The following is a 26,505-nucleotide window of genomic DNA, read 5'->3' as shown; positions in this document are numbered from 1 at the left end:
CAAAATTTTGGTTACATGTATCTTCCAAATCAATTCTATTTTTAGGTTGTTTACTCGTTGTCAACTAGTGACATTGTGGCCGTTAAATTTTCGAAGGGAAGATTTCAACTTCACCTCTTCACCTCTTCATAAAAAGAAAAGTATCTACAGTATCGTACTTCGTCAGCGAAGCAATATTCAGGATGCTTAGATTACACTGAATTCATTATCTAAATTCATCTAAGAAGCGTTCAGACTGACCTGAATCTGAGTGTTTGCCTTGATCAACTTTGTTTGTATTGTATGTTTTGTTCATTTCATTAATATATTGAAAACCGATAACGGCTTTTTATTTCATTTTAAAGGAGAAAACAGAAAACAGTCAATTAAAAAATATGGGTTATTTTGTTTATAATTGCAGTAAACAGATTCACAATAATTTTATGATTATAAACAATAAGAAAACAGATAGCAGCTAATAAGTCAGCTACAGTTAAGCATCAATGATCTTGAATATTTGCCACTTTTGACTAAAATATAAAGGCACAGAACCAGGACCGTTTTTCTAATCACCAGCACGGCGTCAGGACAATTTCGTTTAGCGAACTTGCACGACTTTGCAATAAAGTATTGTTTTAATATGCTTTGCATGGTACTTAAGACGTATCAAAGAAAAATTAAGCAACAAAACAGTTGTTTTATTGCCGTACAGATAGAATGAAATTCAAAACAGTGTGGCTGTGGCCATTGATTGACACATTAAATTCATCCATTGACTGGGACAAATTACGTGAACGTTTGTATGTAACGACCACTGCTCACGACGTACCCACGATAGACATTTAAACTGTGGGGTCACCAAGGTTTCTTAACGCCTTTAATTATAAAATAATTCGAAAAATTAATCAGGAATAACCTTTATGTTTTGATTTATATAATTGATATAAATCAAAACATCGTGTTATTTCTGATTAATTTTTTCGAATTACTTTATTAAGGTGTTGAGAACCTTTGGTGACCCCATAGCTTAAGTGTCTTTAAAAAGTACACAGTGAGCAATGGTCGTTACAGACAAACGTTCACCTAAATTGTCCCAGTCAATGGATGACTTTAATGTGTCAATCAATGGCCACAGCCACACTGTTTTGAATTTCATTCTACAATGTAAACAAACCGACCAGCACAGAATCAGGACCCACCAGCATCCGTCAGGACCGAATCACCAGCACAAAACGTTCCCTCGCAGGACAACCTTAACCACCGTGCACTTGGAACTCTTGGTTCAATAAATTCCTTGTAAGCAGCAACCCTATATCAATAAAAAAAAATGATAGGAAATGTAATCTCAGGGATATCATATCAACTGGGATACAAACACATTTCATATAAACAGCAAACACTGTTTGTAATTGTAAATATTTGCTTATTTATGCAATACTTAATAGTTTTTTGACTTAATCCAATACAATTCTTTAGAACATGTATAAGCTATAAAATCAATAGCAAAAATAATTTATATTTGACTTTTCAGAAATATTCAATGTGGTTTCCGATAACGATAATTTGTCTTTAAACAATAATTGTGTAACACTAATTACCTGTTATTTCTATGAATTGATGTAAATGGTAATTAATAATTTACTTCAAACAAGATATATTTTCAAGACGCAAAGACTAAATTGTCAAAAACCCATTGGGTACCCTATGAAATTCGTTGACCCTCTTTTGATGCACTTCTTACTTCTTTATTGATCTTGCCTAATTGAAGAAACACACCGAGAAAACCGAAGGCATTAATTGTGGTTCTATTTGATGGTATTAATTGCGGTTCTATTTGATGGTAGCTGGCGTACTTACATTGTATCGTCAATCGTACAGTAGATTCCTTAACAATGATGTGATTAAGAGTGAAGAAAGATTTTATTGACGGATTGATATTCTTAACAAAATGACGACTATTCAGCATTGGTAAGTCAGTTTTTATTATATACTCATCTATACAACTAATTATTTTTTTCTATATAATTCATTATATTCTTGCACTTGCTGCTTTTTACATTCTGTCGACTTTGTGACTTTCTCTTTCTTTTAAATATCTTATCATTCCAAACGATACTTTAAATGTCAAAAATATGTGCTGTTACATTTAATATTTTATTTGTATTCAATAATGTCCTTAAGCAAATAATGTTTGCGTTGGTTCATTTTTTTTCTTTGCAATTTATTTAACAATAAGCCAATGCAAACATATGATATAATATGAGAAAAAAATGTTAAAAAGTAACTGCGTGATTAAAATTATCTTTAAAGAACAGGAATAAAAGGCTTGTTTAATGGGGAAAATTTACCCCATTAAATCACAATAATTGGTGTTTATGTCCGTTTTCTTTTTCAATTTCTTCTATGGATTTTAGATTTTCAAAATGCAGTATAATTGTATATGATGTAAACGACCATATCTGTTATTCTCTTGTTGAGAGTTGTCTGATTGGCAATCATATCACATCTTCTATTTTATATAATTCATACAATTGAACATGACCCAACGTTCTTTGTATATTATTGTGTTAGAAATTAAACCCAGAACCATGCATTTTAATACTAACGAATTAATGGCATCATAGTTCAAAGACAAAAACGTTTTAATCAGTTATATTTACAATGGTATACAATTTTATTAAAGTGACAGGGGTGGGTCCTTGTTTTACTAGGTTTTTTTCTATCAATTGCAATGCATTCCCAGAAAAAGACAAAAACAGCTATAAATGCTTTTAACTCAAAACATGAGATTGTTCATTTATGAGTAGGATATAACTAGACTCTTCAATATTATTTGATATCCCTACTTGGCTATCTTTTACCAAAGCATTAATATTTTGAAAGCACTGAGTTTTTTTTATTATTTGTCTTATTAAACATATATGCTAAATGCAATCATTATCATCGGTATGCACAATAAGCATGTTGTAGTTTAGTACGTGGTTGTCGTTGGTTCATGTCTGTCATATTTGTTCTTCGTAAACTGTTTTGTTATAAATTAGGCAATTAGTTTTCTCAGTTGAATTGTTTCATATTTTTCTCATGTCGGTGCCTTTTATATTATGTGGTTTCTCATTGTTGAAGGCCGTACAATTGCCTATAATTGCTTAAGTTACATCCACTTAATTTGAATTTTAGTGGATAGTTGTCTATTTGGCAATCATACCACATTTCCTAATTTTCATATGTTAGTTCCTTATTACAGAGAAACACATTCGTATTCGAGCATTCTTTGAATAACGTTAAAACGCATAACAAGTTTTGAGTTCTCCTTGTTGTCCATATTTATAACAGTAGATATTTTTTTATCAAGTATCTCTACACTCAAACAGTGGTCTGTAATAACAGTCCAATTGAAAAAGTTGAATTATTACCTAAAGTGCCATGTCTCGGTTTTAATTAGAGCTTACACATTGAGCAATACATGACAATGCTGGTGTGGTGATTCATTTTGGGTTCTTCTCTTGATATTGAACCAACGCAGTTTGATTCATAAAACAATAAGAATTCCACAATACTACGCTTCGAAACCTATAATTACACATCGGCATGCAAGTGTTCACCAAAAAATATTATTCGTTACACTGAAATCACTACCTTAACACCAATACATAAATTAGCTGTCAAAACCTTACATTCGTACTTGAATCTTGCAACATTTTGCAAAATGATAACCTGTTAATTAGTGTTCTTTTTTTTCTATATGAGGATATGGATGGGGTTAACATATTAACAGAAAGGTGAATTATTGACAAAACGGACAAAATAAAGTGAAACAAATTAAAAAAAAATATATATAAGATAGGCCAAAAAATGAAGAATCGAAAATGGGGTTCTATGATATAAATAAATTGGGAATAGTGAGCAAAAGTAAGTTTTATTTTAAAAAATACAGAATTAAAGGACTCCCACACAGACCCTCATAGGGTATATTTTAAATTATTGCGATTGTTTATACACGCCTACTATTTCACTATGAACAAAAATAATGACTGTTTGTAACATTTGCCAATATTTTTTCAAGGAAGCACTGCATACTCGCAGTTAAGAATTTATTGTAAGCAAGAAGAATAGGTAAGATACTAATTGTGTTGAGCATAATATCGTTTCTAATCAAAAAATGTAAACGTACGTCATAAGTTTATACCACGCTGTGTTCATCAAAGATCGTGTTACGTTCTATAGCAATTTAATGATAAAACCACTTTTTACTTATAATAGAAAAAACGTAATTATAACCTATGCAACATTCACTTGTAAAACAATAAAACATTCGAAGTTGTCGTTCTCTTAATTTAAAAGACCCCGAAGCACGGTAAGTCACTGACGACACACGAAACGAGATTTGTTATTGTTTTTGGTTTTTTTCTCACAACTAAGTTTATTCAAATTCTTCCATCATTAGGTTACCTTGCGGGGATGTTTGTCAAAAGTATACAGAGAAATAAAAAAACAAACCATATGCAATAATTACATTGGCAAAGATAGATTTTTAAAAGTTGTTTATTTCTGTGTCATTTTGGTCTCTTGTGGAGAGTTGTCTTATTTGCAATCATACCACATCGTCTTTTTTATATGATATGAGATGCATGAAAAGATCAATGCACAAACCAAGATTTAGCTGCCATAATTGTAAAGACAATATGATTCAAATTCGTTCAGGGACGCAATTTTACTTTTTATATTTGAATTTTTGAATTTTCCATACTCGTAAATATTTAACAGTATAAAATTCATTTGGATATTAATTTAATTTTCGTTATCTATTATTTTGTTATTTGTTTATGCATATTAACCCAGCCCTTTAATTGACTTACAATTTCAATATTTGCACATATCTCTTAAAATTTTACTGTCTGATATTCATAAAGATTATTCATATCTAATATGTGTTTGTCTTTTGATATCGATATTACAGTAAACATTCTATGTGAAAGTGAATATATATTTTTTTTTTAATTCCTTCAGATATTCCCCTTAACTTTCAATGTTCTACTCATGCATTTATCTATGCATGGACCAATATATCCTCATTTTCAATTGTCATTCTAAATTTCTCTCCCATCTTTCCAACCGAATCTCTATCACTGGACAAACCTTTTGTATCTATTGTTAATTTGTTCTCTTCCTGAACATGCATGCCAGTATGTATGCCACTGCACATTAATCAAATAACAACCTTTTAATCGAATACGTCAAAACAAAACAAAAAAACAAGCATAATCCCTAATCTTCCTACCTTAACACATAAATACATTTTTGTAATTAGATGTAGCGTATATAGAGCCAAGATTCTCTACTTGTGATAGTATTTGTTATCAAAAATACATCATTACTATTTCATACCGTTTTGTTCACATGGCATCAAAATAGATACACCACACTACTGTTAAATACTAAAGGTTGCTGTTGTTATGCCCCACCTACGATAGTAGAGGGGCATTATGTTTTCTGGTCTGTGGCTCCGTTCGTTCGTTCGTTCGTCCGTCCGTCCGTTCGTTCGTTCGTCCCGCTTCAGGTTAAAGTTTTTGGTCAAGGTAGTTTTTGATGAAATTGAAGTCCAATCAACTTGAAACTTAGAACACATGTTCCCTATAGTATAATCTTTCTAATTTTAATGCCAAATTAGATATTTACCCAATTTCAAAGTCCATAAAACATGGAAAATGATAGTGCGAGTGGGGCATCCGTGAACTTTGGACACATTCTTGTTTTAGTTTATTTTTGCTAGGATGATGTCAACACTTGCGCTTTAAGATTATAATGATCGAAACTAGACTTATTGTCCCAATGCAGTTGCTTATTAACTAGAGAATTGATATCTTAAAGTTGAAATCCTAGTTAAAGTTGAAGTGTAGATGGAAGACCTCATTTCCTTAATTACAGGATTGTTGTATGATAGTGAAATCATTACTGGCGTAATGCATGTAAGACTATCTTTTTGAAATAAAGTCGTAGTGTAAAAAATAATAATAATAAATTTAAAAAAACAAACGCTTAGGAAAATTGAAAACGCAGTTTTTTTTTATCAAATGGAAAAAATAAATTGCAAAACACATTAAACAAATGAAAAACAACTTTCATATTCTTGACTTGGTATAGGCATTTACTTGTGTATAAAATGGTGGATAAAACCTGGTTTCATAGCTAGCTTAACCTGTCTATTGTATGACAGTCGCATGGAATTCCTTAATATTGACAAAAAAATCTGAGAAATAGCTTGCTGTTCTGTGTGAGCCAACACTCCGTGTTGACCTATAAGGGTTTACTTTTATAAATTGTTACTGGAGATTTGTCTCATTGGCACTCATAATCTTAAATCAATCCTAATTCTATCTTATTCATTCAAATGTGACGTCATTTTTCATTTTATGATGATCTGTTTTACAAATTCAAATGTGTCGTCATTTTTTTTGTCATTTTTTACAATTTTATATATGACGTCACTTGGCGTTGAGGTTTTAACTTATTCGGATGTGTCTATTTTTTGTGTTGCATTTTGTCGGGTTATGAAAAGTATTTCGGTTATTTCCTGTAATTAGTTAATACTTCAGTTTTATCATGTATATCTTTTGTATAGTCATTTTATAAAATTTACTGTTTGCAAAAGTATAAATTATTCAAAAATAGGGGTGTTCTGGTACCTAACAGAAAACCCTGGCCGTTTTTGGCACAGCTTTTTTGATCTTTTGCTTTTCAACTTTGTACTTGTTTCGGCTTTCAAACTTTTGTATCTGGGCGTCACTAGTAAGTTTTGTGTGGACAAAATGCACTTCTGGCGTATTAAAATTTTAAACTTGTTGCCTTTTGTTAGCTATTATTCGTGTGCTTCTTTGTCAGTTGCGTTCTCCTTTTATTCATATTGTAGTCCTGTAATGTTGTGTTGTCATTTTAATTAATATATTTCAAATGTTCATAAAAGAGGGAGGTTTGGCATGCCACAAAACCAGGTTCAACCCACCATTTTTTCCTTTAAAAAAGTCCTGTACCAAGTCAGGAATATGGCCATTGTTATATAATAGTTCGTTTCTGTGTGTGTTACATTTTAATGTTGTGTTTCCATTGTGTCGTTTGTTTTCTCTTATTATAGAGTGTGAATTCACATTACTATAAGACGTGTCACGGTTCTTATCTATCCCAAATTCATGTATTTGGTTTTGATGTTATTTTTGTTATTCTCATAGGATTTTGTCTTATGCTTAGTCCGTTTCTGTGTGTGTTACATTTTAATGTTGTGTCGTTGTTCTCCTCTTATATTTAATGCGTTTCCCTCAGTTTTAGTTTGTTACCCCGATTTTGTTTTTGTCCATGGACTCATTTTTTTGAACAGCGGTATACTACTGTTGCCGTTATTTACCACCTCTTCATATATATATAAACACAAATAAAAAATGCATAATAAAGAATAAATTACCTTAACTTTAATTAGCTTAATCTTCTGAATTTGAATCTGCAATTCTTTGTAACTTTGACTTCATTTGGCCTTTAAATCAAAGGTACCAGAATTAAAATTTAGTACGCCAGACGCGCGTTTCGTCTACATAAGACTCATCAGTGACGCTCATATCAAAATATTTATAAAGCCAAACAAGTACTGTAGTTGAAGAGCATTGAGGATCCAAAATTCCAAAAAGTTGTGCCAAATACGGCTAAGGTAATCTATGCCTGGGATAAAAAAAAAATCCTTAGTTTTTCAAAAATTTCAAAGTTTTGTAAACAGGAAATTTATAAAAATGACCACATTATTGATATTCATGTCAACACCGAAGTGTTGACTACAGGGCTGCTGATACCCTCGGGGACGAAACGTCCACCAGCAGTGGCATCGACCCAGTTGTGTAAATAGTTGTCAAAGGTACCAGGATTATAATTTAGTACGCAAAAGATTTTGATTCGAGCGACAGTGATGATTTTTTTGCAGACGCTGTGCGCCCATTGCCTAGCCACAACATGCACATATTTTATTCGACTATATATTTAAACTGGAATAGTATTTGGTATGTTATTCATTGTTTATACTACAATGTATATAAACAGTACCTTTATAACTTATTATGCCCATTTCATGTAGGAATATATCATTGTTTTCGAGTCGTTTCGTTGATTGATATATTATTAGTACATTTTTCTTAGCAACACAAAAGTAGATGGTTAGATTTTTGTCCTTAAACTGTGAGCAGCTGAAACTTTGATCATTTGTAAGCAAAGATTTTGAGTTCAATATAGCGAATCTGTTACTTATTAAAATACTTATATTAGAAAACAACTCCCAATTCGTTATCAATGTGAATGTTACATATAATTGGTAATGAAATAAGAAATATATACAATTTATTCAGAATGTCTTACGAGATTGGAAGCTTTATATTATATGTGATTAAATAGTAACTTAATGGTCAGTTTATTGAACAGAAAACAGTTCGTTTTATGTCGGAAAACCATATGATTGTATTGAAAGACTAACTGTTATTCAACTAATTAAATGGATATTCTCGTAAAATCACTATTAAACCAATACTTTTTATGGTAATTTCCTTCCACAAAACAGACAATTTCAATATTTGATTATCTAGCAAGAAAATGCCGTCTAAAGTTTTTTTAGGAATCGTTAAAAATGTCAAACAAAACGATTGGAAATGTTTGTATTCTTGTCTTTCATTTTTGCTTATGTGCTTTGTCTATATACTTTTTACTTATGTGCTTTGTCTATATACTTTTTACTTATGTGCTTTGTCTATATACTTTTTGCTTATGTGCTTTGTCTATATACTTTTTGTGCTCCTTTGTAACATTCTTGTTTGTTTTTGTAGTGATTAAGATTATCACACAGTGTTGAACGCTGTACCCTCTATTTTTGAAATTTTACCTATAATGTTTGTTATGTTTTCACATTGATGTCAATATGATGGAATTGTATGTAACTGTCATACGAGTGAGATGTTTAACTAGCTATAAAACCAGGTTTAATCCGCCATTTTTTACATAAGAAAACAGTTGTTATCAATTCATTTGCTGTGTTTGAGCTTTTGATTTTGCCATTTTTAAGGACTTCCGTTTTGAATTTTCCTCGGAGTTCAGTATTTTTGTGTTTTTACTTTTTATAAATGTACATTATGACGTTTTTTAATATAATTTAATATCATGCTTTTATCATGCTTTATCCTAAAAAGGGTGAAGCTCCTGAAACAACTACACAGTGTACATTATCTCCAAAACGGAGATAAATATCACGCAGCGAAAAAGTACTGCTTTTATCCATTAATTGCATCCATTTTGGTGTAATCTTTGTTACTGCTTTGTCAGACGGTACGACAAAACAACTTGATTCGTGTGTAGTTTTTGTATTTCAGTTTTTGTTTTGGTTTTATGGACGTGTCACGTACAAGTTTATGTCTTAATGTTAAATACAATACTCAATCATTTTTTCAAACTTTTTTCTAAGGAATCTAATGTTTTTTTCTATTAACATTACGTGTTCTTCCAAAAAATTGATTGGCAAATAATGTTAAGTCGCTGATAACTTTATAGTTAATAGCCCTTCATCGTTTTAATAAGCTTTGGTTTGTCAAATATTTTGTCCTCTAGCATCATTGAAGAGACATTGATTGTCGAAATGTGCATCTGGTGTTGAAAAAAATGGTACCGTACCGTTTATGTTATTATAGCATTTCTGAAGCCTCCAATTTTAGATAGAGTACTCTTTTTTACGTCCCATATAAATCAATAAAGTCATGTTTTAAAAGTTCTATATCTTCGAGGTTAACAAAAAAAAAATGGATAGTTGGGTTGATGTTTCCGCTGGAGTATATTCCAAACATATTATTACAAATAGATTGAGTGTCACTACATGCAGGATTTGAAAGCTACATAACAATGATTAATAATAATAAAAAATCTTACACGTCAAATTCCGCCAAAGCATAAATTCTTATAAACATACAAAAACTATAACGCTATAAACGAATGACATTTTGACGTATAGTTTCTACACTTATATTCTCATTAACAAATTAATGAAATGGATAAGGTTGGTAAAGAGATGACGCAAAACATATCACGTTCAAGTTCAAACATTCCAATTAATTAATCACAATATTTATGTTATTATTTTATTAATCTCAATATTCATGTTATTATTTTATCAATCTCAATATTGTAACACTACAAGATATCCGAAAAGCTTATGCATTGTTCCATGTCAAGGTGAAGTGTAAAAATAAGTCATTAATTGTCTTAGTCATGTATATGAATGTTGCTTACTGCCATACACTGAAATACCATATACTTATGATAACAATAAGTAGTTGTATTATCGGTGCCAATGTTAAAACTAGCCTTCTTTATGACGGTGTTGTGAATTATTATATTTTTACGGTGCCAATGTGAAAACTAGATTTCTTTATGACGGTGTTGTGAATTATTATATTTTTACTGCCAAATCCTGTACCATAATACCATAAGGTAAGCCTTAAAAATCACAGGTAAAATAAATGTTTAACAAAATTTAAAAAAATTAAAAAACCAACGCATCATTCAATATCAACAAAATATACGAAAAGCAAATATGAATAGTAGATTGTTTAACTTTTTTTTATCAACCCAAACAATACTTTTCTAATTTGTATTTGTATACCCTTGCCATATAGTGATTGTATCTTTCGCATAGATTGCCCTTAGCTGTATTTGGCAAAACTTTTAGGAATTTTGGTCCTCAATGCTCTTCAACTTCGTATTTTATTTAGCCTTTTTAACTTTTTTGGATTCGAGCGTCACTGATGAGTCTTTTGTAGACGAAACGCGCGTCTGGCGTATATACAAAATTTAGTCCTGGTATCTATGATGAGTTTATTTACAACCACTGGGTCGATGCCACTGCTGGTGGAGATTTGTTTCCCCGAGGGTATCACAAGCCAAGTAGTCAGCACTTTTTGTGCTGACATGAATTATCCTTGATATGGTTATATTTACAAGTTAACTGTTTACAAAATTTAGAATTTGTGAAAATACTAAGGCTTTTCTACCTCAGGCATAGATTGCCCTTAGCTGTATTTGGCAAAACTTTTAGGAATTTTGGTCCTCAATGCTATTCAACTTCGTATTTTATTTTGCCTTTTAAGCTTTAAACTTGGATTCGAGCGTCACTGATGAGTCTTTTGTATACGAAACGCGCGTCTGGCGTATATACAAAATTAAAAATAAAATAGTCCTGGTATCTATGATAAGTCTATTAGCAAATTCTTCTTTTTGATAAAACGCGAAAAATAAAGACACCTAACGGTATCCAGGCTTTTGGGTTTGGGAGAGTCACTTTTCTTACCGCATAAACTTTACAAAAAATTACAGTGGAAAATCAGCGACTATGAAAAAAACAAGTTGCAACCAAATTCAAAATTAACCAACCCCATTCCCTTTTTCCAATAAAAAAAACCCAAAATATAATGAAATATAAGTACTGAAGAAACAAGCATGCAAATAAATGTCAACATGCCTTTGAATTATAAATCTCAATATTTTCTATTAATACATCATTTTGGTCAGGAAGTCCCGAAATTGAAATAAAGTTTACAAATAAATATTTTAGAACGCGCTTAAATCAAATTGCACAAGTTCATAAACATTTGTGGACATCCTGATTCCATTGCGTGTGGATCAAAGGAATCAGTGTACAACATCACTTAAAATATGAAAAGTTTTGAGCTTACAAGAAAAAAAAGGTAAATGTGTATAATGTGTAAAAAATAGTATAACAAAAATACAGAACCGCAAATTCCAAAAGGGAGTCCACAAAAACTGAAAAAAATCAAACGCTTTCAATTATCAGAACAAGTGAAAAACAGCTGCCATATTACGGACTTCGTACAGGCATTTTACGAATATAATGTATGAAAAATCCTTGTTTTATAGCTAGCTTAGACTTGCTACAATTCCCTTTCTAATATTTCTCTCTTACTAATTTATATGTTTACTAATAAGTGCCAGCCTACTGATTGCCCTTGGAGATGTCAGTATAATTGTAATCTCTTAGTTATAGCAGTAAAATTATTAAAGGGGCAAAATTGAAAAAAAAAAGAAAAAACATAATTAGGAAGGGACATGTAGCAAGTCTATAGCTAGCTAAATATCTAAGCTCTTCTCACTACAATGTATACTGTAGATTCATGTATTCCCGTGGGCACTAACTTTTATGGATGGACGGCAAAATGCATTTTTGTGGATGTTCGATTTCGTGGTTTTGCTTAAGTCTGCATACAAATCTTTTTAACGACAAGTTCTGCTTCGGTTGAACCTTTTAATTCGTGATTGATCGACACCACACAAAACAAAATCAACTAAAATTGGCATCTAATGAATAATAATGAATTCACAGAAGTTCTCTCACTAGATTTTTGTTAGTTTTTTTTTTTATTATTATTTTGATTTACGTGAGATAATTTTAGTAAGTGAAACAAGAAGTTACTTGAACCTCTTCTATAACTGAATGATTGAATGATTGATATCTTTAAGTAACATCAGTAACATTCAGACTATTATTTTAGCTCACGTTTTGTTTTTAATACGCAGCTGTTTTTTGAAATAATATCATCCATTTTCACAGTATGCTTCGCAATTAAACAGGTGCACAAAACAAAACAAAAAACAGTATTTACTAATTGTATCAATTTTAAGCTTTGAAACGGTCTTTAAGATTGAAAGTTTAACATTTGTTAATGATTTAATGATCATTATTTTTTGCTGAGACCATCTGCGAACGTTCTATAAAAAATTTAATGGACTTTATTTATGTAACTTGATTAGTAAATGAAGAAAGGGTTCTCAAAATATAATCAATTTTTTATACTCAAAACAAATTTGAAATCCTATAAGTAAATAACTATTGTCATTATGATTATAGAATATGATCTTGAAAAAAACCTAGCATTTTTATCTTATAGCACAACAACATCCAAATTTTGTGAATGGTCAAGTTATGTTCAAGTCTGATTTAACTTTAACATTTATATAAGTGCATACCGTACTATAAAAAGTAAAATAATAAAATACCGAACTCCAAGGTATCGTCAAATGGTGAGGTCCCTTATCACATGGCAAAGTAAAAAGCTTAAACACACCAAAAGAATAAAAAAAACAACATATTCCTGACTAGATAAAGCATTTCCTTATGTATGAAATTGTGGATTAAATATGTAGTAGGTTTGTTTGGGGTTTTTTTTTTTTTTTTGGGGGGGGGGGGTTGACTTTTTAACTATTTTCATTAAGTCGTCACTGGTGATTTTTTAGTAAACAAGACGCGCGTATGTCATAAACAGTTTTAAGTATGGCATCTTTGTTAATTTTTTATAAATCCGTTTTGCTTTGGTGGATTAATGTCTCATTTGGTAAATCATTCCATATATCCTTTTTTTAAATATAGATTCTCAAATAATTTTTTTCTTCATTGATATTTTGTTTGTTTGACATGGTAGCGATATTGTATTGCGACATATTTTGATGTTATCATAGCGGTTTCTTTTCACTTTGTTTTATATCTTTCATAAAATACTCAAGCTGAAAATATTCTTCGTTAAATGTAAGTAGGAAAATTCCTTATTTCAAAGTTCATTAATTTTCTCAAAATCGCATGTTATTCTAACATATCAATTAATAAAGCTTCTTTTGGTATTATTTTTCAGCGGCTAAAAGCAGTTGTACGATAATTTATTTTAATTTTGTCTAGAAAATTTCCATATTCACCATCCTTGATTCTTTTTTCTATTATCGACTCTTCTATTCTGATTCTGAAAATATTGTTTGAAATCTCAAATCTTTAACCTTGCTTTTAATACTCTTAGAATGAACAGCTATTTGTTCAGAAGTATAGTTCCCTTCAAGATTTCCATTCGAATTTTGACATGTTCATTTTCCCCTGACTGGAAGCTTGAACTCATACACTGAAGTTTACTTCCTTTAATCTGACTCATTTCAGCGGTACACAGTGTGGACAAACAGATGTGTAAAAACACATTCACTTTCCGAACTATTTAGTCCATACATTTTAATGGATTTACAATCACGAGGAACGTCGAAAGACGAATATATCAGGGTAAAAAAATGTCAAAAACCGAAAGAGCTAAATGACCAAAATTGGACTCTCAATCATGGTCAAATTCAATAAAAGTCAAATTTGCCCGGGAGGCTGAAGCCATGAATTCTACATAATGTATACGTTAAAAAACGACAAATTGGATAAAAGAATTTTACGTTAAGATGGAAGCTATAACTTCTAAACTTGATTATAAAAAGTACAAATTTGAAAATAAAACATTTTTTTGAATTAAGGGAAATTCAAAAGTTGAAACATTGTTTTTTTTTAAGTTGTATAAAATTTTCGTTAAACCATTATCTTTGTTTTGTTGGTTGATAAAGAAAGATGTGGATTTTCGGATTGTATTTATAATTCATGATGGTTTAAGGTCACCATCATAAATTGGTCAACCGATACGACATGTCGATTTACCCGTCATATAACTGATTGTCACTAGTGCGACAATGTCATCAAGTGTGAATAAGCGTGTGATGCACGCATATCAGCAGACGCTTACTCTGTCGCCGAACCCGTTCTCTCTTTTTGTTTTAGTTCATGCGAGTTATTTTTTTGTTGTTGACTACCTTGACGTATCTTTTAAATCAATTAATGGGATTTAAATATTAGTAAACTGTACTAACCTCAATTCATATATAGTACAGATCTTATTTTGATTCATATAATAAGTTACAAAATTCGAATAAAATAATTTTGGGGCATCACAAATGAACAAATATACAAACTTTCAATGATGTGTATCACTCTGATAGCTACATCAGATGATTTATGATCTAGAATACTATTGAAAGAACTTAGAAACTTTATCTGTATGAACTGAGACACAAAATCACTACGTGCTCAATCCATTTTATAAGAACAAAGCCGTTATCGTGCTCCATTTAGAGTTTAACATCAGTAAACAAACATATCCGCTTATTTAGAGCATTGATGATTTGCTGTTCGTGTTGCTCAGTCTTTAGTTTTCTATGATGTGTCTTGTGTACTGTTATCTTCCATTCTTTTGGCGTTTTTTTCCAAAGTCATTGACAGTTTTGTTTCGATTTATGAGTTTGAAAATCTCTTTAGTATGTCTTTTCCTTGACTTCATTTGTTAAAAGTAATATTGATGTTGTAGATGATGGTGTGAAGCTACAAATTTTGTAAAGTTTGAAGATTATTTGAAAATACATTATTTATATTGATGTCTCACTAACGTATATCACACGTATCATTTACTGCAAAGTGTGAAATAAGTTCTGGACATAAATGGTCCTACCGTCCAGAGTCGATCTACAGCACTTTCTTGTAATAAACATATATCAGCCTAATGACAATAATCGTTTAACCCAATTTTTCGGTTTCAAAATTCGTGTTTTATGATTAAATATTTAGTAATTTACTTCAAATGACCACATACTACAGTTGATGATCAGAATATAATCAAAAAATGGTCGTAAATGCTCAAACCTAGATGATAAAACTATTATCACTCTAATCAAGTTGTATGCGTTGATAAATCTCAGACTTTCTCATTAACAAAGTCTTAAGGATCAGGTCAAATTAATACGCTAAATTGAGTAATTGATTTACTCCGAATCCTACAAAGCGATAAATCCTTCCGTTGATATATAATTAGTTCCTTTTGATTTTGGCTCTTGGGAATTCAGTTATTAATTGTAATGAATGTGTTTGATGTCGACTGTTTCTCATTCCCAGAACTTTATTGACAATATTTTCTCGTGTATCTGAATTAAGTTACATTTCAGCTGTTATGTATCCCACAAATTAGAGATATACAGATTAATTAAATTGGTGTTTAGCATCAGTTAATTTTAACAAATTGTAATGAACAGATAAATAATCACAGCTAATCAATCACGCAATATTTCTTGAGTGAATCGTTGACACACACAAGAAAGTAACTGACAAAATGTCAAGTAGTCAACATTTTGATACACACTTCCTGGCCTTTCTGTCAGTATATATTCAGGATACTTATTCTTTGTTTTCAAGACTTATTATTCATTCTGAACATTCCAAATATGTATTTGCATGGTTGTTTCTTAGCTGTAAATATACTGTTAATAAGTCGTAGTTTTCTTTGACACGTAGTGTTTGTCTTTGTTTAATAATTTAAAAAAAAACAAAAAAAAACCGGGAAAATTATTGTTTATAAGAGTAAATAAACATCAAATAAAGTAACTTCATTTTGAAGGGCAAAAAAATGTCACCCGGAGATAAAAAAACAGCTCGCGAAGAGTTACTAGGAAGAACGATTTAAATTGATACGTCACAATTTTAATTGTCACTATAGCGAATTGGATGACCGATACGATGGGTTTACAATTCACGAAATATATGTTTACAGAGACTTAGATCTTACCATTCCAAAATTATATTCTTATCTATATTCACCGATGGTGTCCAGCTACCCATTATGACATCTTGACTGAATTTGCCGTATAGTGGGAAATGTATGTATGACAGGAGAATATCAAAATCTCAACAAATTACGTTCGGGTTCATTGAAATTCATTCGAGGTTCAAACATATGAATATCTCTACATATAAAGGGCTGTTCCCACTTTTCATACCTTCTATATATAACTTTGATGGATATACAAAAATTGACAATGCTAAACCGAAAGTTAACTTTCAACATTGGAGTATATATATGTAACGATAGTATACCGTAGAATAACAGGAATACCAAACTCCGAGAATAAATCAGAACGGAAGGTCCGTAATCAAATGACAAAATCAAAAGCCCAAGCACACTAAACGAATGGATAACAACTTGCATATTCTTGACTTGGTAAATTTGTTTTCTTTATTTAGAATACTCATATAAAAACTGTATTTGCTTCCAAAAGTCGGAGGATTAAGATTTTAATTTACTTCCTCATTGTTTAGTATTGATTGATATACCAGTACGTTTTAAACCAATTTACACAACAGGCACTTGTACGTTTGATGGATGTCTTACAAATACCTAAGATTGATCATCTGTTGAATTAAGTTTTTTGACTACCTCGAAAATCGATTGTATTGTGAATTGTTGTAAATGTTTACCTTTTCTCTAACACTAAAAAAAGACATTTGTCAAAAGTTTAGCAGTGGTAAAGGTCATATGTCCTTTATATTTTGCAACAATTGCCAAGAAGCTGCGTTGGTAGTCTGTAGGTATCAAATATAAATCCTGATAAGTCCCGGAAAAACCGCAACTACAGTAAAAAGAAATATGTTATTTGAATATTTTGATCAGTATTAACTATGTTGATAAAAATTTTGTTTGCACATGTCAAACCTGATCAGCTTTCATTTCTGGACAATCTGATATCCAGAGTTTCATGATTTCTCATTGTCTGTGGCTTAAGTTTTGTTTGCAAATTGTTCATGAACGCCATATCCCTTTAAAGAACTACAAAAAAGTATATACAATAGGTAGTTGGTATTGTTGAGCACGATACGTATCTTCACAATGAATGTCAACAATGACAATCCACAGAAGGAATATTTACTAAAATGTCAAAACATCTAACAATTAAAAAGCTACGAAGCATAACATTAAAGACTACAATATGTTGAAATACATTAAGTTACTGATAGATACAATAAAGAACTGGTCTATTTTCTATGTTGTTTTTATGCCCAATTTATGGGCATTATGTTTTCTGGTTTGTGCGTCCGTTCTTTTGTTTCTCCGTTCGTTGGTCCGTTTGTTCGTCTATCCCACTTCAGTTTAAAGTTTTTGGTCGATGTAGTTTTTGATTAAGTTGAAGTCCAATCAAATTAAAACTTAGTATACATGTTTCTTATGATATGATCTTTCTAATTTTAATGCCAAATTAGAGTTCTGATCCCAATTTCACGGTCCACTAAACACAGAAAATGATAGTGCGATTGGGGCATCCGTGTACTATGGACACGTTCTTGTTTATGCTAATGGTTGTCTCTTGGTCTTTTTCTTCTTTCTTTGCCATGACATTGTTTACCTTCGACGTATGAGTTTGAATGTACTTTTGAAATATTTTGACCCTCTTTCATACAATTGTCGACTAAATAATTGTGTAACTCTTTCTCATTGGATAATCTATATCAGTTAAATGACAATTCAATATCTTTAAGAACATTAAGTCTGCCTCAACATTTCTGTGCCATAACCTTTGCTGATTCTACAGCATAAATGCCCTATTGTCAAAACAAGAAATCAAACAAAAAATATACTTTACTACTAAAACACAAATCTGACTGCATCATTAAACTTTGGCATTAACGTTTTTCGTTAAATTAAAAGACACAATAAAAAGCCTGTTCAGTCAAACGACCGATAGGATGACCAATTCTTGACCAAGGAAAACCTCACGGCTCATAATTTTAAACAGCGTCAAACTGGCTTGCTACTACTGAAAGTTAACTAATGTACATACAGCTGTTGATAGAAGTCTTCCCGTAAGAAAAACACAAGAAAAACAAAAATCAGAAACAATGTACCGAACAAGTTTTGTGAAGTGAATTATCGTTCTAATTTCAATTAAAATTTTCAGTATTAGTGAGACAAGTGCCTTTTACAATCGTCAGACCATTTGATTCAAGATCTTTTTTCACAGAATTAGTTAATACATCATGCCTGTGGTTTGTATTGTTCAATGAACAAACTATCAAGAGTCCGCCTTCTAAACGCTCCAGTAGAATGTGGGATGATAAGGACCATCTTATTTCAATTTTACCAGAATAACAATATTTGCAGATAATTTTCTGATATCGACTGTTAAGTTTAGAAAGTTTCCAGATGTCAGTAGTATCTGCAACCATGTATAAGTAAACTTTGTGTTGATGCAAGTTTGATAATAAAAGTAAACAATTTATGGGTATATTGTAGCAAACCGTACAAATTAGTAATCATATACATCATAAGATTCTTTAAACAAAATTCGTCCAATGGTTACAATAAAACATAAAAGATTCTGGTTTAATTTTACAGAAAAAAAATGGACGTTTAAACTAAAAGTTTATAACAGAATAGGAGTTTCAGTTTTCAAAAAAGGCATTTACCTGATTTTTTCTAGTTAGCTGCCAACCTATTGGTTTTAAGACTCTGTAGGTTTCCATTATGTGTTACACTTACTGCATATTTTTAGGTAGGCAAAAGGGACGATTTTAGTGCACATAAAACTGGATTTACCTAATCGCGTCAAATGTCTGTACCACGTTATTTGAACCATCAGTAGTTTGTTAATACATTTATTTTAGTCGGTATTGGGGACTGTGTTTTGTTGTGTTTTGGGTTATTTTCACAAGTAATGAAGAAAATAAATATGTACTAGTTGTAATTGACTTTGAACTTCATTTGAGTAATTATTAGAACTCTGAAAGATTTTTTTTATGTCTTTTGTCTCAATGTTACTTATTTCTATTTCTTGTGTGGGTGTGTGCGTCGTGCTGATTTATAATTCACGCCATTTTCAACAGATGTTCACAGTTTTCTCTTTAGTTGTGTTTTTACAGCAATGTCTGAGGATTGACCGTTCACAAACACGTTATAACCTATCGTATTGTATATGTGCCTGTCCCTAGCCATACACCTGTAAATCAGTGTCGTTAGTTGCTGTCATATTTGTTTTTCGTTTATGGTTTAGTCATAAATCAGGGTGTTGGTGTTTTTTTTCTCGATTTTAATGGTGTTACAATTTTACATGTCTGGACCTTTCATAGCTGATTATGCTGTATGGATATTACTCCAACATATGTCAAAGGCTGTTGACCTATAGCAGTTTAAACTTTCATCCTTGGTTCTTTGGTGGACAGTTGTCTCATTTGAAAGCATACCGCACCTTCTTAATTCTATACACTTAAAAGAGGACCACTAAAACAAAACAAGAAAAGACCTCAGCGCTATTAAAATAGAAGGAAAAAAAATATATTCTAATAAAACAAAATCACAATAATTGAAATCAATGTAATAGATCATTTAAATATTCTGATATGAAACATACAATTCTACACTCCATAATCAGCAGCTGTACTTCACTACAGATTTCATACCACAACTTATGTTTTGTCATAAATCAGGATATTGGTTTTTCCGTCTCAATGATTTCATATTTTGTCATGTTTGGGCCTTTTATAACCGTCTGCTAGTATAAAGTATGGGTTTGCTCATGGTTGAAGGCCGTACGGTGAAAAATATTTTCTTAAATCCGCTTCATTTTGGAATCTTTTGGAAAATTATCTCATTTCATTTCATTGATTCTCTTTTTTTTTTGCTATAGATGATAACAGTTTGTAACAATGGTATACTAGTAGTATAAAACTATCTGTACAATATGCCACATCTAATTGATTTCATAAGGGTCTTGCCGAGTGTCTTTAGAATGTAATCGCTTTTCAATATTCAAATTTCAATAATTTAACATCTGACAATTGTGTGATCTTAATTTTTCCTTTATAACAAAAAATATACAAATGTCAGTAATATGAATAACTGTCCTAGAACATACGTACTGCGTTACTTTAAAAGTAAATTGGCATAATTTCACTAAAGAGTCTTCTGTTCAATTTATTTTAGATGTAGTGATGTTACATTACCACTTAGCGATGGTGTAATTTAAATTTATCACTTTCTTGCTAAAATCGAAATATATGTTTGAACAACACTGTTTCATGAGACTCGTTCTTAACAATCGTTTATTGTATCGTACCGGCTACCGATAAAAAAAACTGTTAGAAGATCGAAGGAGATATATTTATTGTTGATAATTTACTGAATGTTCTGACAATCTAAATAATGATGTAATTGACGCATTACTACACTGCCATTAATCATCTACCTCGAGCGTACTGTGAAGTTTAGAGATTAACGCTATGAGCATCAGCGATTATGGCTGCCTTTGTCTAGAAACTGCTGGAATTGGGGATTTTTCCTTCAGATACCTGCTGATATGCTATTGGTATTTGTTTTCAAAGCCATATCTCCTTAACAACTTGTAATAACATCATTCATTTAACAAACAAAAGTGTCTAGTTGTCAAGAAATTCAATAGACTTTACAAAATAAAAAGGCTGTGTTTCTTATACATTCAAATGACAAATATTTACTCTATAGATTTGTTTGAAGCGTCATCAAAAGATAGATACATACTTATATTACATGAAGAGTAAATAAACTTAAAACTACTTAAAAATAATATTTTGAAACAAGCAGATACTCTCGTGAGTTATATTGCTTTTGTAGTACTGATACTGCATGTTGAACTGAATTTTTATTAGATTGTCGATCTTTGAAATTTATCAAGTGTTTTTTCAAGATCTAGTGTAATTTTGTGTAAGATATTATTAATCGATAGTCTTCCTGTACTTATATTAGTGCGTGCACTGTCATGTACCTGTTCAAGGTGATAAGGAGAGGGCCTGGATCTAAAAAAACAAAACAATATAAACCCAGAGCATGTTAAAATGTTTGTCCCAACTGTTTCTTTATCATTTGTTCAGTTTTTGTTCTCTTTTTTCTCTAATTTGAATAAAACATTTTGTCAAATTTTTGTTTATGTTTGAAATATTGTACAGATATTGTCTATTGTTCAGAACTTTTGAGTTGACCCTCATACATCTTTTGGTCATTTTAATGTAACTGTTCAATAATTATATCGCCATTATACATAGCATAACACAAAGTCTTGTTTTCCTGTACTACTGTGGATTCATTATTTTTCGTTGGATACCAATTTTCCTGGATTTCGTGGGTACAGAATAACCCCAAAAATGTTCAACAAACTCGAAATTTTCTATATGTATGCAGATTTTGACAAAACCACAAAATTAAATATCCACGAAAATGTAAACTTTTTTCAATCCACAAAATTTGGGGCCCACGAAACTTAACGAATCCACAATATGAATGAAGTTGTGGTATGAAATCTACTGAGAAGTTCAGTGTTGATTAAAGACTGTAGGACGGCATTACTTCGTATGGGAAGATATTTTTTATGTTATGTTCCTAGTCTGTTTGTCTATTTGTCTGTTCGTCAGTTTGTTTTTTATTTATGAGTTTGAATGTCCCTCTGGTATCTTTTGCCCCTTTTGTAGTTCTTTCACTTTACTTTCAGTAACTACGATCATGCTTTATGTCCGGGTCTACCCAAAGATCGACGTCTGTAAAATTCAGCTCAAGGTGTCGGTGTATAGTACATAGCAGAGTTCAAAATTCATATCATAATTACATGTTCTCGTCCTGATTATTCCTTCATTTTGCAACTGGATTTTAATCAGTCATTTATCATCATAGTCACCCTGTTGGTTGTTAAGTTAATTGCAATGTCTCAAAACAATGATTTCGTACGGAATGTTGTAAAAAATAATAGCAGACCTTATCAAAATTGTATGCCGATTATCTGCTTCGTTTTATCTTTAATTTTCAATTATAAATATGTTGATATATTTTTTTTGTTTATCATGTGTTGTTACCTATACAACTGCTATAGTTCCCGGAGTCAATATACCAATCATTGCTTCTCCATCGCTAGTAAATATAGATCCGTTATCACCCTTGTTATATTGTATCATGCATTGAAGTAGAAACTTATCGCTCAAGGCAGACGACATTTTCCAACTGTGATTGGAAGTGAAACGCTAAAGAACGCGATCTCTTGTCAATTAGAGCTGTTTGTCTTTAGCGTAAACTTCCGATTTTCAGTTTCTGATGTGAAAGACAAATAAATCACTATTTATTAATTTTTTGTGGAAAAATAATTGATAAACAAATTACTTTATTAAATATTCGTTATCGGTTGTTTGTCAGAAAACTGTGTCAAAAACGAAATCTATTTCACAAATTAGCATTTGGATAGCTACGAAGAGAAATGGTAAAGCTATTAGATAGCAAAAATAACTTCCTTGATCTGAAATGTAACAAACATTTCATGGTGGGCACTAATAATTCGCATCATAAATTGGGTAAATTATGAGCTTGATGATAGAAGTAAGACAAGAAAACAACAGTGCGAGAAAATAGTGAGAAGTGCATTGTGTGTAACATTTTACAAAGTATTACAATAAGAAATACAAATATTGTTATCATAGAAATTCAAACAGATTTTTAAAGAATTTGACAAGCTTTTTGAATATGTCAGTTACGCATTAGATTTGAAGAATGTTTGCACTATGTATCGATTGTGATAAAGGCAAATTTCAAATTTGTTTTCCTCATTTGTCTGCTTAAAATTCTTTTTTCTCTGGCCACAGTTATACTTTTCTAACACACAACGATTGAAAGTTGACAAAAAAGAGAAGTCGATTTTCATCAAACGCAATTGCTTACATCATTATATATAAAAGGTATAAATGTATATAAAGTGTGTTTTGCTCGTTCCTTTTTTTTTTTATTAATCTTTTTTTCTATGTATTTTACAGAAACACCTTCTGGTGGAGTAATGTCATGAAGGGGAATTTTATATCGTCTGTAGTTACACCACTACTATGGACGATACTATCAACTGTTTCAACAACTCTGAGTACCAGTCCAATTATACAAACCAACAAGGGATTAGTTCGAGGCAAACGGCTCACTTTACATCACGGCAAACACGTAGATGCATTCTATGGAATTCCCTATGCAAAACCACCAGTCGGTGAGCTTCGTTTTCGCCATCCATTACCGGCCGATGAATGGCCTGACGTGTTCGATGCTACTCATCTCCCTAAATCATGCATTTATTTAAACGATTCTATGTTTAAGAATTTTAAAGGAGCTCAGATGTGGAATCCGAATACACCAGTCGACGAAGATTGCTTATATCTAAATGTATGGGTACCTCGGTCAAATCCTCCATTTCAAAATAAAGCTGTAATGATATGGATTTATGGTGGTTCTTTCAGTTACGGATCATCAGCCTTAGATGTATATAATGCAAAATATTTAGCTGCCGAAAACGACATTATTGTCGTATCTATGCAATATCGTCTAGGTTCTCTGGGATTTTTATCGTTTGGCGATTCAGAAGCTCCTGGGAATGCGGGATTATTTGATCAGTTAGCAGCTATTGAATGGGTCCAAACAAATATACATAATTTTGGAGGTAATAGTCATAATGTTACATTATTTGGTGAAAGTGTTGGTTCTGCGTCAGTCGGAATACATATGCTTTCACCTCTCAGTAGAGGCAAGTTTCAGAGAGCAATTTTACAAAGTGGAGCACCTCAAGCAAATTGGGCTACCGTTACTAAAAAGGAAGCTTTCCGCCGATCAACAGAACTGGCAAAAGCTTTCAATTGTTCCCAAAAAGATGTGAAGATGACGCTGAAATGTTTGCGAGAAAAAGAAGGTTCACAATTTCCATTGAAAGATTTTTCTCCTACAATAGCTTATGGCGTTAATCAGTTTCCATTCGTAGCTGTAATAGATGGTGTTTTAATTCCTGAATCACCAAAAATGGCATTTAATAATCTTCATTTCAAGAAAACACCAATACTTATTGGGACAAACATAAATGAAGGGAATTATTTCCTTGTGTATGATAACCCAGATTATTTTCCTCTTAACTTTTCAGATAGTTTAAACTTAAGCAGGTCTCAGTTTCTCGACTGTGTTCGTCACTTTTTCAAGTACTATCCACAATATCCAAAAAAGCTTAATTCTTTTGGGGAAGAGGCAATAAAATTTCAATATACACCGTGGAAAAATCCTTATGACCAAAAGTTGAATGCATTATCGGTAGATCAAGCATTTGGCGATATGAATTTTGTGTGCCCAACTATAGATTTTGCTGACCGATATGCGTTAGCAGGTGTTCCAGTCTATCAATATCGTTTTGAACATAGATCAACAGCACATTTTTGGCCAAAGTGGATGGGAGTTTTACATGGGGATGAAATAAACTTTGTTTTTGGAGAACCTTTGGATCCAACAAAAAATTACACTCACATTGAGAAGAAGTTTAGCAAAAAGTTAATGAAATATTGGACAAATTTTGCCAAAACTGGGTAGGTATAGAATATTATATAATTAGCATAAAGTAACATAATGATGTAGTTCTTAGTTGTAACTCACACAAAGTGAAAGCTTTTGAGAGAAAATTGAGAAATATTGTTTTGATCGTGCATCACAAGTCATTTTACCGTAAAAGTTGAAAAGTATTTGTTGCAAAACAAGGGCGAGAGAGACATTCAAAATCATAGATCGAAAATAAACAAACTATCCAACAGACAAATAATAGTACACAGGCACACAATAGAAAACTAAAGACGAAGCATAACGAACCTCACCAAAAATGTCAAGTATTTAAATAGACATTATTGCCTCTTACTTCAGTCAATGGTCAATATTAGAAGGTTGTTTAAAATTGATGATAATGCCCGTAAAACAATATAAAAATTTCAACATATTTCTAACGATTCGAAATGCTATTCCGTACTATATATTGCTGTTGAAGACAATATTGCCAATTTTACTTCTTTTAGTAAAATATTTAATCGAAGGACATCATGTATGAAAATGAATTGATAAGAATCGGAATTAATTTATCGAATAATTTTCCATAAAAATATTCCTTCCAATATACATTACAATGCATAATTGAATGCAAGGGATGTTTACTTAGCGTACTATAACCCCAAACAAAACCTAACAAAATAGCCAAACATGTCAAAGGATTGATTTTTATACATTTTTTATAGATTTATCAAATTTACTTTACTGAACTTATAGGAAACACATTCCGGCAGAAAAGAAATATACAATAATCCATATATATAGTTCTAAGTGCCATTCTAACAAAAAAATCAGACAGTGGTAAAAACATGACACACGAAACCCCCTCAAGCTTATATTAATTTAAGTTCGTTTCCATTTCCTTTTTGATATTTCAAAATATAATTTGGTTGAAACGCACTAAAATTTAACATTCTCACCAAAAGTTGATCTAAATATAACCAGACACACAGAAACGAAAGGCCTCCCATTTCGGGATGAGATTATCTTTAAATTATAATAGTTAGATCGGCGTTTGGGTGTGTTTTTTTTTTTTGTCATTTTGTCTTCAATTTTTCTAACTTCTGGCTGACTCTTATAAAGACCGGTGACTGACATTGCCATAGCAAAACAAAGGAAAACGATCAAAAGACAAATAATAGCACACAAAACACAACATAGAAACTTATATGAACCTCATCAAAAACCAAGGATGATCGTAGATGCTTCGGAAGGGTAAGCAGATCCTGTCCCATAGGTGGTACCCGTTGTGTTGCTCATTTAAATGCATATACATATACCATTTTAACACTAAACTTTATGACAAACGCAATGATCTGGATTCGAGATAGTGTTGTTTTGTTTTATCTTTGCAGCAATTTTCCTGCTTTTCTATGTTTGTATATGTATAGTATACTTTTGAATACTTTTTAACTGCTTTAAAGTTGCCATCCCGATGAAA

At 31.4% G+C, this 26,505-nt stretch overlaps 1 protein-coding gene across 3 annotated transcripts in view; it reads left to right on the top strand.

The window, feature by feature from the left end:
* The first annotated feature begins 1,580 nt into the window (after positions 1-1,580).
* The window catches only part of LOC139511676 (acetylcholinesterase-like), a 48,251-nt gene continuing 23,326 nt past the window's right edge, over positions 1,581-26,505 (top strand). The window contains exons 1-2 of one of the 3 annotated variants that reach the window (XM_071298684.1): positions 1,581-1,947; positions 23,489-25,057. In XM_071298684.1, the coding sequence (XP_071154785.1) occupies positions 23,514-25,057 (1,544 nt within the window). In that variant the 5' untranslated portion in view covers positions 1,581-1,947; positions 23,489-23,513. Of the gene's footprint in view, positions 1,948-10,341; positions 10,480-23,488; positions 25,058-26,505 lie in introns of those variants that run through there. The other 2 variants (XM_071298681.1, XM_071298683.1) reach the window with 2 other exon arrangements.

This window comes from Mytilus edulis, chromosome 2, assembly GCF_963676685.1.
Source record: "Mytilus edulis chromosome 2, xbMytEdul2.2, whole genome shotgun sequence".
Lineage (NCBI taxonomy): Eukaryota > Metazoa > Mollusca > Bivalvia > Mytilida > Mytilidae > Mytilus > Mytilus edulis.
This window is presented reverse-complemented; position numbering and strand designations above follow the sequence as displayed.